Source organism: Pituophis catenifer, unplaced genomic scaffold, assembly GCF_029215685.1.
Source record: "Pituophis catenifer annectens isolate HBS135680 unplaced genomic scaffold, rPitCat1.0.hap2 SCAF_6, whole genome shotgun sequence".
Lineage (NCBI taxonomy): Eukaryota > Metazoa > Chordata > Lepidosauria > Squamata > Colubridae > Pituophis > Pituophis catenifer.
In genome coordinates this window covers 59,383,049-59,402,672 of record NW_027256886.1, presented here as the reverse complement: position 1 = coordinate 59,402,672, position 19,624 = coordinate 59,383,049, and the positions used below count along the sequence as shown (strand labels likewise).

Genomic DNA, 19,624 nt, shown 5'->3' with positions numbered 1-19,624 from the left:
GAATGAGTCTTTTGGCTGAAAGCATTCTTACCAATTTTCTACACTAGTGACTCCCAACCTTTTGGGCACCAGGGACCAGTTCCTTGGAGAGAGGTTTTTACGCAGACCGTAGGGGGGCATGGTTTCACATGCTCCCTGCATCCCGCAGATGGGGCTTTGCTGGCTTGTGTGGCCCAGTTTCTGGCATGCAGCATCCCGATGCCAGTCCTTGGACTGGGGGTTGGGGACCCGTGTTCTATACACTAGAATTTAAAGGGATTTCCGCCCCCCCCCCCAATTAACTTTCAAAGGGATACATCAGAATTGAAATAGAAGGGCCTTCGGAATATGTATGTTTGTCATCAATGTATTATTTGTGCAATTTTATATATTGTATATACCTGTCATAGTCTTTCTCACAGACATCTCTTTATTTCATGACTACAGTCACTATTCTTGTGAATTTTTGACCATAGTCTATTATTACTTCATCTCTATCTATTTGCATTGGACTGGCATTGACATAATCTTAGTTTGTCTAATGTTAATTAGTAGCGGTATAGTGGCTGATGAAGAAGTTTCTCTTTTTTCACCTTCAATAAGAGGTTCAATTTATGTTCTCCTACCTTGCAGCCATCAAAAAAGTATCATCAGCATGTTTTTCAGGTTGTTGTTGTTCTCCTAGCTATTTTAGTTCCAGTTTTTATTTCTTCTAATCCAGGATTTTTCCTGCATATAACTAAATAAGGCGACAGTTTGGTATTGTCTTGGTACACAAATTTCTTAGATTAGAACCATTTGGTTGCTTCATATTGTATTCTGTTGCTTCTTGCTCATTGTAGATCCCCCCCCCCAGTAGACAGATAATGTGGCCTGGTACATCCATTTTTTTAAGGGCTGTGGGCAATTTATTGTATCTATAGAGTAAGAACGCTTAGCATAATCAATAAAAAGATGTTTTTCGGGAACTCTAGCCTTCTCCATTATCCAGAAGTGATTAGCAATGTGAGCTGCCTCTTTTGAATCTAGCTTGTACATCTGACAGTGCTTGTTCCATGGATTGTTGAAGCGTGGAATGCAAAACCTTGACCATTTTCTCATTATCAGGTATCTGCAATTGTTTGGTAGCTTCAACAATTTTTAGCACTGAAGTTTTTCTGATGCTGAATTTAAATTGATTTTTTCCACTTCCTTAATCTTGGTGTATTTGCCACATCTGTTTACTAACTGCAAATTAGTAATTATCGTGCAAAGCTTTAAACAGTTGGTATTTCATTTCTGCAGTTTTGTTGTTAGCAATGGTTTTTTTAGTCCTTCATAGGTATCATCAACTTGTAGATTGCGGGGGGAAATTCTTATGTTTATTTATATCATTTTTTAATAGTTTTGTCTAGGAAATGTTTATCTTTTTTATTCTTGATTGTGCCCATCTTTGCACAAAAGATTGCCTTGATATCTGAAATTGTTATCAATTCCTTGTTTTGCCTTTAGATATAACTCCTTGTTTCTTCTTTTCTAAAACTCAGTATTTGGTGAGGGTGAAATTTTCCTCTTTCTCTTTTATTATCCGCCTCTCTTTAGCTATTTTCAAGAAGAATAGTTTGGCTTCTTTTGCTTTTTGCAATATTTTTGTTTCCTCTTTAATGATATAATACATTTCTGTCTAGAGTTCTTCAGAGATTTTATCAAACCTAATTCATTAAATCTACTTTTTAAACAATCACTGCATTATCCTACAGAATATTGCTGAGGTTGTATCTTGTCTGCTTACATTATTTGTATTATTTAGCTTAATTTTATAAGAAGGAATGTGTGATCTGAACCACAATCAGCACCAGGACTTACTTCTGCTGACTAAATAATTTTTTTGCATCTTCAATGATACAGCACCAAAAACACATACTGTATGAGACTCGTTATAGGTTCTCTGAAATCTTTAGTATCAATTTTTCTTTTTATTTCTAGATGCATCAACAGAACTTTCACCTTGGGCATTGTCAAGATCTGGCCATCCACTTTAAAGTGAAACAGGCAAAGTAAAACAAATCTAGAGGAAGACAATGAAGAGACTAGAAACTAAATCTTAGAAAGAGAAATCAAAGGAAGTTTGAGAAGAATGATAGGAAATATAACTTTCTTCTAAAAGTATCATAAAAAAGATGGACAAGATCTATTCTCTATTATTTCACAACTCCAGGACATGATATGATGGATTTAAGTTACATAAAGCCAGATTTCATTTAAATGTTAGAAAAACCTTCTAAAAATAAGATCTGAAGGCAATTACCCAGTGAGGTCCCCTTCAGTGCAGGCACAAAGGAAGCTAATCAGCTATCATTTGGCATGCTTTAATTCGGATTTTTGTGCAGAGCAGGGAGTTACATCTAATGGCCTAACAATTTCAAACTCTGCTGCTATAGTTCTAATGTTATGCTATCTAACCTGTTCTGATATAGTTTAGGCAACAGAAGACTATACAGATATTTAGATTAACATTTTCAATTTTTAATATATATTTTTGGGGAAAATGTAGAATGTTTCATCTATAATCTTATATTACAGAGATTTTGTATTTTTTCCTCCATAAATATCCTTCACTCTACTTTTCTATTGTTTTACAGCCTATCAACACATGATATGATCATACTGTTATTTCATACATTCAGTGAGCATATGAATCCTCTAATCTCAATGCCTTATGATCTCTCCTTTTCTCATTGTAAATATATGTGCATATTTCGCTTGAGTTATCCACTGCTTACTCCAATATTTGCGTCAGTCAAGAGGAAACGATTTTTATCAGCACTTCCAACCCTAAAACCCATGATTGAGACTCTTTTCAGAATAAACTATTTTTGTCTGGGAAACTTCAGAGTAAAAATAAATTACTGTAATACAATAAATCAGAAATCTGTTATACCTGTGTATATTCACCAATAGGTATGGAGAGACGGAACAGAGATGGAAACAAAGATAGAAATATATAGAAATGACATTAGATTTTAATGGGATTTATTTGACTTCGTTGGAATAGTTTCTGTTAATTAAATGTTACTGTTTCACCCATAACTCAAAGGTCAGAACTAAATTTGAAGTAATATATTTATTCCTTATTAAGAAATATATTTCAGAAACAATGATGAATCGATGTCAGAACAATGATGAACTCCTAGTAAGAAGAAAGAAACCCAGTTTAGGCAATCTACTGAGTATATTGTGATCTCAAACTAGGTAAAAAAACAACCCTGTACATGTTGGATGTGCTCCTTATTCTCCCTCACCATCATGTATATAGTTAGAGATCTGGAAGAAAGTTGTATTTCTTTGAATGAATCAAGACTCTTTGCTTGGTATGGAACCCTAGGTTGTTAGGGCCTGATTCACATAGATAGTTGTGTGAATGTGATACAATTGTGACTACAGACATATCTTAGATCTCTAGATGAACATCTGGAGATTCGGAAGATAGGTGGGGGCTGCATGAACAATGTGTTTGAATGTTTGAACTTGCTGTGTGTTCAACTGGAGGCCTAAGCAGGTCCTATCTATAAACATAAATTGTCAGGAGGACAAATCATCTATTTCTGTCAATCTGGATAATACATTTCTACTTCTGATTGTTCTATTTTGTGATTGCTTACAATGCAAATACAGGAGTAATTATAAACTATAAAATCAGTATTTATTTGCGTAGTTTCTTCTTTTATTCTTTGCAAATATATAACTAATAAAATTAATCTGGAGAGCATAATGTTCATAGCATAATATGCTTTTTATTCATTCTATCACAAATACTAAGAAGAGGCTGGTTTTAGACTGAAATTAGCACGATTTCCATTTAGAAATAAAATACTAGCAATACAGCTGATTGCTAAATATTATTTCTGTTTCCAATAACTTACAATACATATAAGTTATTTCATGTTATTTTCTACTTTGGGCATAATATTTGTGTCAAGAATTAAGCAGTTTGGAATTATAGAATTCTGGAATACATAATTGTGTTAGTAGCTTTTTATCTTATATGACAGTCTGAACAGGTGCTGTGACTTTGGTGGAACTGTATTAAAAAGTTAAATGCCCTGTTTTGAAATATTAAGATTGGTTGAGGTGATGTATTGATTTCAATTGTGTATCATTATAATCTTTATTTACAAGAAGCTTATAAAAATTAGAAACAATTATGCATAATTATGTGATATGTGTAAAATTGATCTGTTTCATATCGTCATTGCCTATCTAAAGAAAGCTGATTTCATAACAAAGGAATTTTAATCAGATAACATATGACTAAAGTCATCAAATAAACTATACTCCATCAATATCAATGTAAAATTAATGCATCCTTTGAGTTTCCATGTTTGTTCATTCAGTTTTCAGTGCTGAATTTAACAATGTGGTACAGTTCATTTTAAAACATATTTAATTTGATTTTGGAAAAAAAACCCACATTTTAAAATTATATTAACATTAAATTTCTATGCTTCCCTTCATTCCAAAATAACTTTGTAGAATGGGCAAATTCAATTTGGAGAGATGGTATGTAAGCTACATGAATCTCAAATCCAAAAGCCATTCTGCTCTAACAGAAATCCCTTACACAAAAATGCAAACCGATTGCAATGAAAAACTTGTAATTTATTCTCAAACCTGATGTAGGTAGAAATTGTGTTTCACCCTAATATAAAACAATTTCTTTGAATCCATAGTTCATTCATGATAACATTTCAGAATCTTTCATTTCATACTCATAGCACACAAGACTATTTTTAATCATTTCAGATTTCCCAAAATACTTCATAGCGAAGTGAACCTCTGCTGTCCACCATTTTTAAATTCTATAAATGGATCTAGGCCAAAATGGTGCCAGATGGAACAATAGGAATGACAAGCCGATGAAGTATTTCACAATGAAGCACTTGTTGCCTTCTAAAAAAAATCAGCAAGTATTTCCCAAGGTATTTAAAGTGTAATGTTCTAGTTATCATGAAGATAGAAGGAGAGGAGAAGCATATTTAAACTTGCAAGAATTTATAATAAAAGTAATATTGGCCTGCATGACTTTGGTTTCCTGGTCTAGTCTTCCTAAAACAGGGTTGTCAAACTCAAGGCCCACGGGCCAGATGTGGTCCATGGGGTTCTTAAATCTGGCCCACGGGGCCAGTTTAGAAATATCAAAGGACCGGCCTGTGGTGCCTCTGCTGGCCAAAACAGGGCACAGGGGGACCATGTGTGCCCCCCCCCCCCGCGGCTCGTTTCTGGCCTCTCTGCTGTCTGAAAACAGGCCGTGCGGGGCCTTCACAGGGCCCATTTTCGGCTGGCAGAGTGCTGCAGGAGGACTGGATTGGACTGGATTACAATTATGTGGCCTCAAGTAAGTGCCTGATCTGGATAGAAAACAAGCAACATCCTATGTTAATACTACAGTTTAATGCCAGATTTTACATACTGTTGGTCCATTTAATCTACAATCAACAATCTATAATTAACAGCCATTTCTATTTACTATCCTGTGAATTTACCTCTGCTATTAGATCTTGTATTATCATGTTATTTATGCTATTGTATTTTATTATTAGTTGAATAATAAAAATACAATAGTATAAATAGCTTTTCTGCCTGGAAAAGCAATTTACTATTAAACAATGGGGTATAAATTTAGAAATAAAAAGTTTAGTGGAGTATGAAGAATAAGTAATAAATGTTTGCCAGTAATATCTGGTAGAAGAGATAGAAAAATGGTCATAGTAAAGAACTGTGGAAAGAAAGAAGAGAAGGGGAAAAATGCATCTTGAGCCTATGTCAAACACCCACCATAGCCATGCCCACTCCGGCCACGCCTACTGTGAATCCCCCCACCCCCGGCCACACATACCCCCGGCCCTCTGAGGTCAAACACAAATCTGATGCGGCCCTCAATGAAATTGACTTTGACACCCCTGTCCTAGAAGGACTGACACAAATATAAATTCATGGAACATTTCTGCAAACATTCAAAATGTAAGCATCAGCAAATTATATACATTTTGATTTGTTTAAAAGCATCACCCATCTAATAAAGTGATCTTATTAAACAATCTTCTGACTAAAACTTACCATAAATACTGATTTGACTTCAAACCATCTTAAAATACCAGGTAGTTTATATGCTGTCACATAAATAGTTCTCTCAATCCACATATTCTGTAATTTAAGAGAAAAGTTTTGAAGTAAAATGCTTATAAACTAATAGACTTATCCTAACCCAAAATTTGTACAAAAGTCCTAGAAGCAAATGTACTAACATCACAGTGGCAACACAACCACCCAAAATCAGTGAAAGAACATTTGTGCATCCAGTTTAATTTATGTTCTTTAAGTTTTGTCATGAGTTTTTGTATTCATATAGAAGATACAAGTGAATTATAATTCCCCTCATTTCAACATGTACATTAACAGTCTATACTCCAAACAATTATTTCATCCTCGAGTGTTCTGTAGACAGCTATTTATTGAGGACAAAATTGTAGAGAGCTGTTGCTTAGAAAATGAACGAGATAAAATCCCCAACTGGTACAAATATCAGTTTCAGAAGATGGAGGAAAAGAGTTTAATTTCCTCTCTTTTCCTATTCTGACTCCTTTAATTATTTCTCTCTTCCACCCAGTTGATGCAAGCTGCATATTATGTGCAAAGAAGCATTTAATATTATTTGTAATTTAGCCTCAATAAAGGGTTTATAATCTTTGTTTGCCAATAATGTGATGCATACAGGGAGCCTAACTCAATGGAGCCATTTTAGTTTTTGAGTGAAGTATTTTAAAGCATAAATTAGTTAAACTAAATGAAAAAAAAACTGGTATTAATTAAAATAATCCATGCAGGGATTACTGGTAATTTTTCGTGACTAGAATCTTTACATTACTGCAACCACTTTAAAAAAAACTAAACACTAAATGTTTCATATTTTTGTTCATCTTGCATTTGGTAACAAGAAAGTCCATAACACAAGAAGCTAAGTATCACATATTCATACAAACTGTAAAGTTTACAGAAAGCGTATTATGCTCTCTCTTACATATTATACAAGCATATTTAAAAGACATTAAGGAAAGTGCATAACATGTTCAAATTACCGCAAATTCATTGTCTGGATTTTTCTCTCCTTTTCGAATGGGTCTTGAATACTCAAACCGCTGAACCTCATTTACCCTATAGAAACTAGAAAGAGAAAAAACATACAAGTGCATTTATATTCTCATATGGCCACAATACCTAAGATAACAAGTCTTTCAGTATTAAGGATTATAGGGAAGTGATATTTTTATAGGGCTAATATATGTATCCTAGTAGTCTAAAATTAGGATTTTCAAACTGAAATATCACAATCCCCTAAAACGATAAATGGAATTGGATCATCCCACCCTCCCGCCAAGAATCTGAGTGTCGAGTTTTCATAAGGAATAAATATATTGCTTATTTTTCATAATTAAATTTTAATCTACATATAGCAAAGCTTTCTGGCTCTGCAATATCACAACTAACCAGTACTGCAGGCCTGTGCAGGCAAAGTAAAAAGCAAAACCTGGAGTCAAGTTTTTCTCATAAAGATATATTAAGAGATTGTAATCAGTCTAGAGCTACTATTGCTGGTAACGGTTGAATGGAAATTCTGCATTAGGACTCTCTCAACTGAGACCTGAGACAGAGGATTCTTTTTCTCAGAGTCTGGGAAAAAGGATGGTAGACTGAAAAATACTATAAGTTCAAAACACACACTCATTATTATATTATCTGGAAAACTGAGAAGTAGCTCATATGTTCATCCTTAAAAAGGTTCCCTCCCCCCCAGAGAATGAAAATGAACTCCCTATAAATTGGATTCTAAAAGCATTCAGTTGTTGAGATTTCTATAATCAAGTCCCTTTTCTCTTTTAATAAATCTGGTTAGAGAAGCTTTTTCAAGAGTCTTGTTTTTGGGTGCATTAGGCTGTCAAGAGTTTAATGCTGTTGACACTATCAGTATTCACTACGACTTATTTGGCAAATTGTGTCATGACATCTGTGGCCTATGTGTAATTTGAATCAACTTGGTGATGACATTATGACACATGACATGATTTCGCCCCTTTGCTCCTTTTGAGAATGGCCTATGGCCATATTAGTTTTTCAAATAAATAACAATGCTTTTAAACATAGTTTTCAGAATATGAAGATATGTCCTTTTAATGGTATACCAAGCCCTGAGATCAGGGGTATCAAACTCACGTTGTCACAGTGGTGTCATGTGACATATCGGGACTTTTTTCTCTTCGCTAAATAGGGTGTGGGCGTGGCCAGCGCATGACGCAACTGGCCCTTGGGCTGGGAGATTGACAGCCCTGCCTTAGATAGTACTGCCATGATAACTACTCAGGAAACGTTTCATTTTGGTTACTAGTGGAATGTAATATTTAGACCACATTCATTTATTTTATGGAAAACTGTATAGAAGGAATTATAAGGAGGCATTGGTCATTTTGAGTTGCAAAAATCCCTTATTTCGGTTAAGGAATAAGAAAACAAAACCTGATTGAAAGTACTGATCTGTCAGAGGTAATGCCTTGCATGTATGCAGAAGACAGGTAAAACAGAAATTGCACTAACAAAAAGCCAGGCACAAAATTTATCAATATTGAAAAATAAATGAAAACAGAGAATGAGGGACAGAGCAGCCATGAAATCAAAATTATTATTTTTTTCCTGAGATAAATATAAAAAAGATAATCTCTTGCTGCACCTTAAACTGTCTCTTTCTTTTTGTGTTGATGAATTTAGATGCAGTTCTTCAGGCCATTTAGCAGGTAATACATTTAACCAAGTGCAGTCTAGAAAGCTATTCAGAGTAATTGCTCATTTCAAATGGTGTACCTTAAAATTTGCTCTGATACAGGCTTGTGAAATTTTGATGGTAAGTCCAGTTTTGGCTTTACTGTAAAGCACTGGATATCTGTGTTACATGTTAAGAATGCAACTGGAATCTCTCTCTCTCTCTCTCTCTCTCTCTCTCTCTCTCTCTCTCTCTCTCTCTCTCTCTCTCACACACACACACACACACACACACACACATTACACACACACACACACACACACACACACACACAGAAATACATAAACTGAGTAAAGGTAAAAAATAATTCATTCAAGTTGTGCTTGACTCTTCATGATTCCTTTCACCACCATATGGAAAGGAAGTAGTTTTCCGGCCACTGTTTTTCCCCCCATTTTCCATTCTAATCTATAGTTCTGGGATTTCTTCTTGATCCATCACTCAAGTATGATCCAAACCCAAACCTGTTTAGCTTTCTTAGCTTTCTTAGTTAGGCTAAATCTCACTCTATCTTATCATCTTGGCCTAGATACAATTCATATGTAACAATAAGAGAATGTAGGTATAGCAAGAACCCCATAAATTGTTGAGATTCTTATTACAGCAAGGCCATCAAAACATTTAAAGGATACATTGGCCATGAGAATTTTTAATATCTTCACCAGGAGGTGATGTAGTCTTCATTTTTTCTGCATTAGGAAACTGTGTTAATAATCTTGCTTCAAAATCTTCACGGCGTTCATATTCTTTTCCTCGGTAAATAAAGACTTTGCTCTATAAACAGATATGTATTAAGTTTTTGACAGATTCCACTTAAATATACAAATGCACACAATTTCTGGTTGAGAATATCTTTGATTGCTTCTACATTGTGAAAGTAAACGTTTCTAGAAACCAACAGAAAATAAAATTCTACACAAATCAATAGTTTTTTCTTTAAAGTGATCCTGAAACAAGAATATGTTTATACTTCCACATATTTATTTAACATTCACCAATTTTTTATTCTGATACATGTATTTGAATTAAATGATTACATTATAGTTTTTGATTTATGGAATGGAAAAATATTTGTGAAATGAGGTTCTTTTATGATAATGACCATTTTATGGTTAAATTCCCTTAAAAGTTTAAGTGCTCTTTATAGATTAAATCTGGATTTACAGAAAAAAACCTACTGACATCTACCAAACCTGTCAATTATAGACTCAACAAAAACAATGTTCCCAAAGATTTTACTGGATCTATTTTAAGAATTATTTTCTTTGGATTGAACTCTTATGTGTATTTTTATTACTACTATATAAGGATCAAAGTCTTTAGAATGCAAAATGAATAAATATAAAAGCAGTAAGCAGGGGAGTAAAAAAAAGGGGGGAAGGGGAGTTATTATTAAACATTTATTTGTGACTACTAAGCCTTACATTTTTACTTCCTCACAACAAACGCAAGAGTGCTATTGTCTCATTAAGAAAGCTAACATAATGTGATTAATATTTTTGTAAACCTAACTTCATTATATTCTGTCTAGTTTATTTGTATTTCCCCTTAGCACATAAGTGGATAGCAATTTCTGCTATTATATTTCTACTTTAAAAGAAAGTAAAAGAAAGAAATAATGCATTTAAACATGTGAAAATTGCTCTGTTTCATTTTTTAGGATAACACTGTTATTTCACATTCTACGCCTTACTCAAATTCAAATATTTTGGATAGCTTTGCTACCTCCCAAGTGATTCCTCGTGGTTTTCCACAAGGCTGCATTTAGTTACTCAACGTTATTAGCATTTATCTCTATAACTGTGAAGCCAGCAAGGAAATATGAGTCATTTTCTAGCAATATTTTTTAGTAAAACACAGGTGGACTTTATGATTCACTTGGCTTTTCATCCAGCATTCAACCATGGGAAATAAAACATTGGTGAATGACTTACTCAGCCCATAGAAACTAGGGTGGGAAAGTTAAATTAGAGTTAAATTCTAGAGCACCAGAAAATGTCTGAAAATGTATTAGCCAAAATTCAAGAAAAAAACCGAAACGAGTATTCATTATTGTACCATGACCACCCACTATATCTTCCACTCTATTTTATTCTCAATAAAATGGATTTATGAACATTTGGAATACTGTCTTTCATTCAAAGTATATAGAATACATAATGTGTTTTTCTGGCCTGGAGCAAAATCAAAGTAGAGAAGATTTTTTTTTTTTACTTACCCGTAAAAATGTTGGAAATCCTTGTCCATAATAACCAACTGCAAAGTAATCTGGTTTAGGTCTTATTACTTTCACAATATTTTCATAGAACTGTGCTTGTTTTTTCTGTGTTAAGAAAACATAATTTTTAGAACATTCTTTTTCTGGAGATTGTATTTTCTTTTTCTTCATAAACCTTCCCTATCACAGCTACTTACAAATAAGAAACATTTAATGCATTTCACCCTAGTTCTATAGGATGCTATGTTAACAAGGTAAGTTACTTTGTATGCAAAATCTAACTGATAAATGGAAAAGACCAAATTTCTCTTAATTTGTTTTATTTATGGACTGTACTGAAAGTTTTTTGCAAATGTATCAACTAGTAGTCAAGGGGACAATCTGATGGTCAAATACAGAGAATTACTTGCAGCTTTTATAGCTGAATCAGGTGGAACAAATATACAATTGTATCTTTCCAAACGGGGCAGGCTTTTAACAAGAAGATAAATGAAACTACTATTGGAAATACTTCTTCCACCTTGGTATACTACTCTATGCTTTTGATTGAACTAGGAAAGGGTAACAATCTAATGCTCAACTCTTAATAATCTAATACTCTACTCTGGCACTACTACTAAGAGTAGTCATAATGCTGCTTTTCTTTTCTAATATATCTTTTCTAATATCCAATACTACTATGTTCAAGCATATTTTTCCTTCTACCCAATTCTTAGATGTGAAACCTGTCTGCTTCCTCTACAGAAAGATTGAAGCTACAAGAATTGAATGGAAAATTCTGCATCAAGAGGCCCAAAAGCATTTCTTATTTATGATACACTTAATCCAATATGGGATACTGTTTTACCACTTCATAGGTTGCTTTTCGATAGTTCGTTCTTCCATAAGATGTTGACTGCCTTGATCCCAAGGGATTCTAGAGAATATTTTATACACATGCATATATATGGGCAACTTTCATGGGATAAATTAGAAACTTTTAATTTAAACTCACTGACATCAAATTTATATCCCACCTTTTCTTTTCTTTTCTTTTCTTTTCTTTTCTTTTCTTTTCTTTTCTTTTCTTTTCTTTCTTTTTTTTTTTTTGGTGAGGAGAGCAGTGTATGGGTGTAGGTGCAGTGTCTCTGTGTATGCCATATTAGTCAAGCCCAGCATGATTAGTGACATAGGATTTGGGGATTTTGTATTTTGAATAAAAATAGACAAGCTTTACTTTTCATCAGACTTAACCCTGGGATAGCCAAGACTATAATTATGTTAGGTATAAATTTCTGGTTCTAATTTGCGGCTTGATTCAATTCAGATATCATAATATTCTTTTACACCAACTTATACGTTGCACTATATAGAAACATTATAAGAGAAGAGAAGGTACTTGAATTTATATCATCGCAAAGAACAAGAGAGACCATAATTACATACCCATCTGAAAATATATGCAAAGAAATTTGCTAAAACTTTCTGTGCACAAATTTTCACAAGCTAATTGTTTAATAATAAACATTTCAGTATAACTCTGTGGTAAACTCTCCTTTTAAAACAGGCACAGAGCACTCCTGAAGTCAGTACTCACTTAACAACCCACATGGTCCTTGCTTAACAACAGCAACCAGGAGTGTCAGAATTGCTATTGCTAAGTGATATGATCATGTGACACTGAGTTTTATAACCACATTACTTAGCAACAGAAATCACAATCCCGATTACCGTCCAAGGACTATCTAAAATCTAAAATCAGTAGCAAATATGCTTTATGTTAAAGGCATACTTCTAATTCAAATGTGTTACTTTCAATATATTGTGAAATATGCTTTGTTCAGATATCAGCACAGTCCTATGTGAATTTGCTTTGTAATTAATACTGAGATACTTATGTTAAGTATCGTGATTAGAGTCATTTACAGTGAATTAAAGACAAACCTACCAGTACTTCACTAAGTTGTTCGTAATCAAACATTTCATTTTCATATTGTTCTGCAAGCTCTTTGCCCAAGACAATGGCTTCTTCCCACATCTGTTAAAAATATAATTAAATTTTAATTAAGTTTAAAAACATCTTTTAAAATTTCCAGTATTTAAAACTAAAACTCAGTTAATATTTATTCAACAACAGCAATAACAATTTCAATTTTATCTCTGCTTACTGACAGAGTCTAGTTAGCCATTCAAGGTGGCTAATCAGAAAGATAAACATAAAGAGTTAAATAATATAAAGACATTTAAATAATGTAAGTATTAACCAATTCAGATGAAACTGTCCTGGCTAGAAAGAAAAATTCTGATTAATTTCATAAAAGTAGAAGAAGTACAGAGCTAAAGCTATCCTACACTACATTCCACAATGTGGAAGAAGTATAGAAGGTGACTTTTTTACAAAAACCTATGACTACATTGATATAATTGTAAGGAAGTTTTAAGCGTATGTATAAATCTTACAACATGCCATTATAATCTCGGGTTGCGGAAATTAGGCAAAATATATTCCTACAAAGCAAGAAGAATCACCGAAGGCTATTGACAGAAAACCCCTCAGATCTATGGGCATGGAAACCCCAAGTTGCCAAAATAGGAGAAAACTAGGAAAAGCCTGGAGAAATGACAGGATATATGTGCACAGCAGAGAGAGAGAGAGAGAGAGGGAGGGAGGGTGGGAGGGAAGGAGAGAGAGAATAAACATACAATGTCATTATACGGTATTAAAAGACTAGTTTTTACTATCTCATGAAGACTCCATACCGGTAACAATCAACATGCTGACCCCAGAGTAGTTGTTGAGAATACAATCTAACTATCACAAATGTCTCTGGAAACTGAAAACTATTTTTTTAAGTCAATAATGTCCAATCTCAGCTGTTCCTAAGATTTCTTGCTTTGGGAAAAAAAAATCCTCAACATCATTTATAACATGACAAATTTCCAGAAGAATGAGCTACCCTAAGAGAGATATTCAGTAAATAACAGCATTTTCCTATCTAAGTTTTAAATACATGAAAGCAACAGTTATCTTAAAAAGGCACAAGTGAATAAAGCTGCAGATTCTTTAAAAACGACTCCTTTGAACAAGAAAATTGCAACTTTTTAAAATGAAAGTATAGATCTTGAGATTGGTCAGGGGATCAGAATTTTGGTACTCTTCTTATTGAGAAAGAATCAGATTCTAAAAGAAAACCTCTCTTTTTAATGTTAACCATTTAAAATTCAATTGAAGCAGCTATATATATATATTTGTTTTCTTTTGTTTTTGTCTTCAAGTCAATCTTTATTCCTGATGACTGTCTGGCAAATTCCCTGTAATTTTCTTTGCAAAATTTTTCAGAAGTAGTTTGCAATTGCCTCCGTCCTAGGCTGACAAGAATTGTCTACTCTAAAGACACTCAGCTGTCTTTGTACCTAACATGGTGTCTATAATGCATGGTGTCATGCTTCCTAAACTTGTGTCTTTATCCATAAAAAGAATATATGAAGTCTTAGTGAAGTTATGATACAATGATGGGGAAACTCATACCATAGTTTAGTATGAACTAGTACTATGGTCTAATGGTTAAGGCACCAGGTTATAAATCAGGAGACTGAATTTTAGTCTTGTCTTAGACATGAAGGCTTTGGGCCAGTCACTCTCTCTCAGCCCAGCTCACTTCACAGGGCTGTTATTGTGAGGAAAATAGGTGGAAGGATTAGATATGTTCACCACCTTGAGTTATTTACAAAAATAAAGGTGGTATATAAACCAATAAAAAATAAAGCTCATTTCAGTTGTGTATTCAGGATTTCTATTCTGCCTTTCCCTACAAGACAATCTAATCGATAAGAAAATAGCACTTTGTTAACTAATAGTGCCTGGAGTCAAAGCAGAAGAAGTAAGTAGAAAAGGAAAAATTAAAAGGAATATTTCAAAAGGTTCATTTGAGTCAGTACAAAGGGAGATCGGTGAGGAAAAGCAACTGCTTTAATCAAAAAAATGGGATGATATACTCTTAAAAACTTAGAAAATACCTGAAATAACGGAAAAGCACATTTTATTGGCAAAGCATTGGGTTACTTACATGTATCCCTAATTAAAGTAAAAGAACTACATAATTTATTCTGAAAAGATCAGACATCAATGAAATTATTTTTTAAAATGCCAGGAAATCAGAAGAATATATTTAAAAGACCCAACATTCATTCAGCTATTTTATTTCTTTGGTTTAAAGTTTACTTTTATCAAATTTAAATGCAAGTTGGTACCTCCATGGTTTCCTTTAAATGTACATCCTACTGACAAGAGTAGGGAAGAGTGGCTAATTCAATATTTCAAGTGGTCCCTGCTAAGACCTAGATGAAAATTACCTTTTTAAAACTATGAGTCGCATTGGTGAAGTCCTCTCCACCTAGGTTAAAGGAATTACTTTTCTTTGTCATGACTTAATGTAAATAACAGTGATCTAGAAGTAACATTAAATGCATTTTCAAGAATATTTTATTTTTAATTTAGTTTCCTTCATAACTTCTTTAGTCTGTCTTCCCCCCCCAACACACACACACTCTTTTTCAATTTCCTTTTCTCCTGTATTCATTTTCTTACCATCCTTTCTTTTATCTGCAGCAGACCCACCTTGAAAAGTGGCCATTTTAGCTTATGTTTCATATAAATAAGTATCATAGGCATAAAGAAAAATAAATATCTAGTATTTTATTCCAAAATTGTTTATCTAGTCATTAGAAGTAATAATGTTAAAATGGATAGACATATTGCTCTTCTACAGTATACTTGTAATCATCAGTAAAGTACAAGATGTACTTCAGTTGATAATTAGAGAATATCTCAGTGGCTTCCTAATCAACAGGAGTGAAATATGGAATGATGAGCACTCTCAGGACGTCAGTTTTCTAAATATAGGTCTATTTTATCTTTCTCTTATTATCAGTATTTAGATGGAAGATTCCCAAAGGTGTTACCCAAACATGTATATTTCAGTAGTTGAATTTTCTTGATCACTGTACTGATGACAACCTTAGGAAACTAGTGCTGTGTTTTCATTTTTTCATTCCCTACTGAGAAGCTGAGATACTTTCTCATCTTATTTATTTCTGTCCTCTACTGAAAAGATATTCAGAAGCTTCCTTCACTTATTTCTTATAAACGGACATAAATGCTTCGTAGGGTATCATTTAGATCTTTACACAAACTTACACTGACATTTTCTTTAGCTTTACGTGCATGAACTGTGAGAACAATGTATTTGAAATGCTTCAAAGAAAATGTTTTGATAACTCTGAAACTAGCATTGCCAATTTGAATCTTATTGGGAACTGTTTTTATCAAGTGTATATAAAAAAACTTCATAGCACTAATAATATCCTCCTATCTTTTCTTGGATTTACTTCTTTTGCTTCTGATTTTCTATATATTTGCAGTATACACAGCCCTAATATATGTAGTTATTATTTGAAAGATATATAAGGATCCTCGAGAAAAAGTGAAGCACTCAAGAAATAATGTTATCTGAAATTTCATTTCATTAAACACATTTATAGTCAAATGTCACATGTTATCCGCTTACTGAATTAATCTGTTTTCTGATTTATACTGACTCACAAGCTAACCCAAAGGTTCAAGTTTGCAGATCACAGGAAGTCACACGAACATACACAAAAACCAACTAAGGTTAAAATTAACAATGGTCACGTGCTATGAAAATATAGAGAATAACATGTTTGGAAGGGAACTTGTCCAACCTCCTGCTTGAGCAGGAAACTTATACTATTCTAGACAAATGGTTGTCCAATCTCTTCTACAATCCTCCAGTGATGGCGCACCCACAATTTCTGGATAAATGTCATACCACTGATTAATTATTCTCACTGTGAAGAAATTTCTAGGATGGATCTCTCTTTAATGATCTTCTACCTGTTACGTCCTGCCCTCAGATGCTTTGAAGAGTACGTTGACTTCCTCTTTTCTTTGAAAGCTCCTCAGGTACGGGAATATTGCTACCATATCACTCCTCCTCTTCATTAGTCAAGACATACCTAGTTCTCTCAACCCTTTATTGCATGGTTTATCTTGAGATCCCATATAATCTTTGTTGCGCTTCTTTGCACTCCTTTATGTTCCCGGCATTTGTTTTGTATTGTGGTGACTAGCACTGGATAGAACATTCCACGTGTGGTTCACTAGTGCAGTTTAAAGTGGCACTATTGCTTTTTCTGATCTTGATTCCATCTTTCTGTTGATTCAGCCTAGGACTGCATTGGCTTTTTTGGCAGATGCAGCACACTGTTGGCTCATACTTAAATGATGGACTATTAGGACACCTAGATCCCTCTGTTGAGTCAGGTACCACTATTCTATACATGTGCATTTGTTGTTGTTGTTTTCTTGCCTAACTGTTGGGCCTTCCTTTTCTCATCACTGAGCTGAATTTTGATGGATAGGCCCAGTATTCAAGTCTGTCAAGATCCTCCTGAACCTTGAGTTGTTTTTTTTTTTATTTGATTTATATGCCGCCCTTCTCCAGAGACTCAGGGCGGCTTACAATGCGTTAAGCAATAGCCTTCATACTTTTGTATATTTATACAAAGTCAGCTTATTGCCCCCACAAACTGGATCCTCATTTCACCTACCTTAGAAAGGATGGAAGGCTGAGTCAACCTTGAGCCTTGGAGAGATTCGAACCAGCAGTAAATTGCAGGCAGCTGTGTTAATAACAGGGTACATAGACCACTGTACTATCAAGGCTCTTGAGTTGATCTTCCAAGTGCTAGATATTCTCCCTAGCTTAGTATTGTGTGCAAATTTGATGTAAATCATTTATGAAAATGTTGAAGGGCACTGGGCCTAAGATAGAACCTTGAAGTACTCCATTGCATACCACCATTCATCTAGATGTAGTTCCATTGAGGACTACACATTGAGTATGATTGATCAGACAACTATGAATCCATTGGTTGGTTGTAATGTCCACCTCACATTGTGAATCATGTGCTGAATCCATTTTGCTGAGTAACACATATGCAAGTATGAAGACAACCCATGAAGGATTAAAATATATCCCAGATGATATATATTGTAGACCAGATTCTCTTCTTAGAATACTAATTATTGGCTATGCTGCTGGAGATTTGGGCTGTTATACTTCCGTAATATATGGGGATTTAAAAATAATTGGAGTAAGCATTTCTCTTACTGCTAGAAAAAAAAATCATCTCAACTTAATAATCATGGTGCCATGGATACTTCACAAAATGCTTTGTTTAAATCAAGATACGCCTACTGCATTTCACATTCTGCTAAGTAAATTACCCAATCAAAAATGAGATTAGGTTACTCTGGCAAGGCTTATTCTTGACAAATTCATACTGACTTCTATCACATTATTTTCAAGATGCTTACAGATATATCTCTTTATGATCTGTTACAGAATCTTCCCAAGAATTAATATCACACTGAATGATACTGGATCTTTATTTTTTTCTTCCTAAAGGTATGAATAACAACCCCCTCTCCTTTCAATTTTTTTGTACTTCACCCTCTTACTATATTTATCACAGATATTAAATAAAGATTCAACCAAAGGATCAGTTATTTCCTTCAGAACGCTAGAATGCAATCATATGGTCAACTAATTCAGAGTAAACAGACATTTCTTGACCATATTTCTGTCACTCTCCGTCATTCTGCTCTTTATAATTATTTGTGGATCAATTACTCTCCTGAAACTGAATATAAGATGGAACTTGAGTAGTTCTGCCTTTCCTTTTCTTTTATTTGTGAGCAGCTGGTATAGAGATTCCTTTCTTCTTTCTTTTGTTTTGAACACACTTGAAGAAGCCCTTTTTATTGTTCTTAACAGGGTCCCCCCCCCCAACTTCAGCTCAATCTGAGCCTTAACTTTACTGAAACAATCTTTGTAGTATATACAGGCACTCTTCCTTGGTGACCAATATTTTTCCACTTGTTATATGTTTTCAAAGAACTGTACATTCATGTTGACAGAGGGCAATCTACATTTTAGTAGCTTCTTCCTAGTATGCAGTAAAAATTATTATCACCGCAGACAGTGTTGTGAAACCCTGAAGCTGATTTCAAGCCTTGAGCCTAACCAAGCTATGACAAACTGAATGTGTGAGATTTCTTCTAAAGTCATGTCTGAGATTCTGACAATATCCTTCTCCTTTCTCCAGTGCACAAACCGTGGTTCAGGGCTTCCACTGCCAATCATCATTATGAAGTGGCTATGTTTTGGCCAAACATAATTTATCAGATTTATCAGATATAATCCATGTTGTCCAATGGCCCATCATCCTGAAAACAGAAACAATGGTCCTAAAAACCATATCTCCTACCCAATTTTCATAATCAAAGTACTCTTCTTTTCTTTTCTGTTCCTTTTCTATCAATGGAAAGAATGCATAAAAATATTCTTTCATTTTTTTCATGTTCTATCCTGTACTTATTTTAATATTTTCTTCAAACTGTTTGATAATTTTTTTAAAAAATAAAATAAAATAGAAATAAAGTCAACATAACTTTTCTCTTTGGCTTCTGGCAAGATACAGTTGCATCCTCTCTGCTCTTTTTTCTTTACTGCAAA

The 19,624-nt window shown here is 33.9% G+C and overlaps 1 protein-coding gene across 1 annotated transcript in view; it reads right to left on the bottom strand.

The window, feature by feature from the left end:
• DOCK1 (dedicator of cytokinesis 1) overlaps positions 1-19,624 on the bottom strand; it is a 437,647-nt gene that overhangs the window by 42,546 nt on the left and 375,477 nt on the right. The window contains exons 39-44 of the mRNA XM_070945964.1: positions 12,973-13,062; positions 11,046-11,150; positions 9,460-9,601; positions 8,869-8,947; positions 7,095-7,179; positions 6,076-6,162 (exon numbers count right to left, since the gene is read on the bottom strand). Of these exons, the coding sequence (XP_070802065.1) occupies positions 6,076-6,162; positions 7,095-7,179; positions 8,869-8,947; positions 9,460-9,601; positions 11,046-11,150; positions 12,973-13,062 (588 nt within the window). The remainder of the gene's footprint in view (positions 1-6,075; positions 6,163-7,094; positions 7,180-8,868; positions 8,948-9,459; positions 9,602-11,045; positions 11,151-12,972; positions 13,063-19,624) is intronic.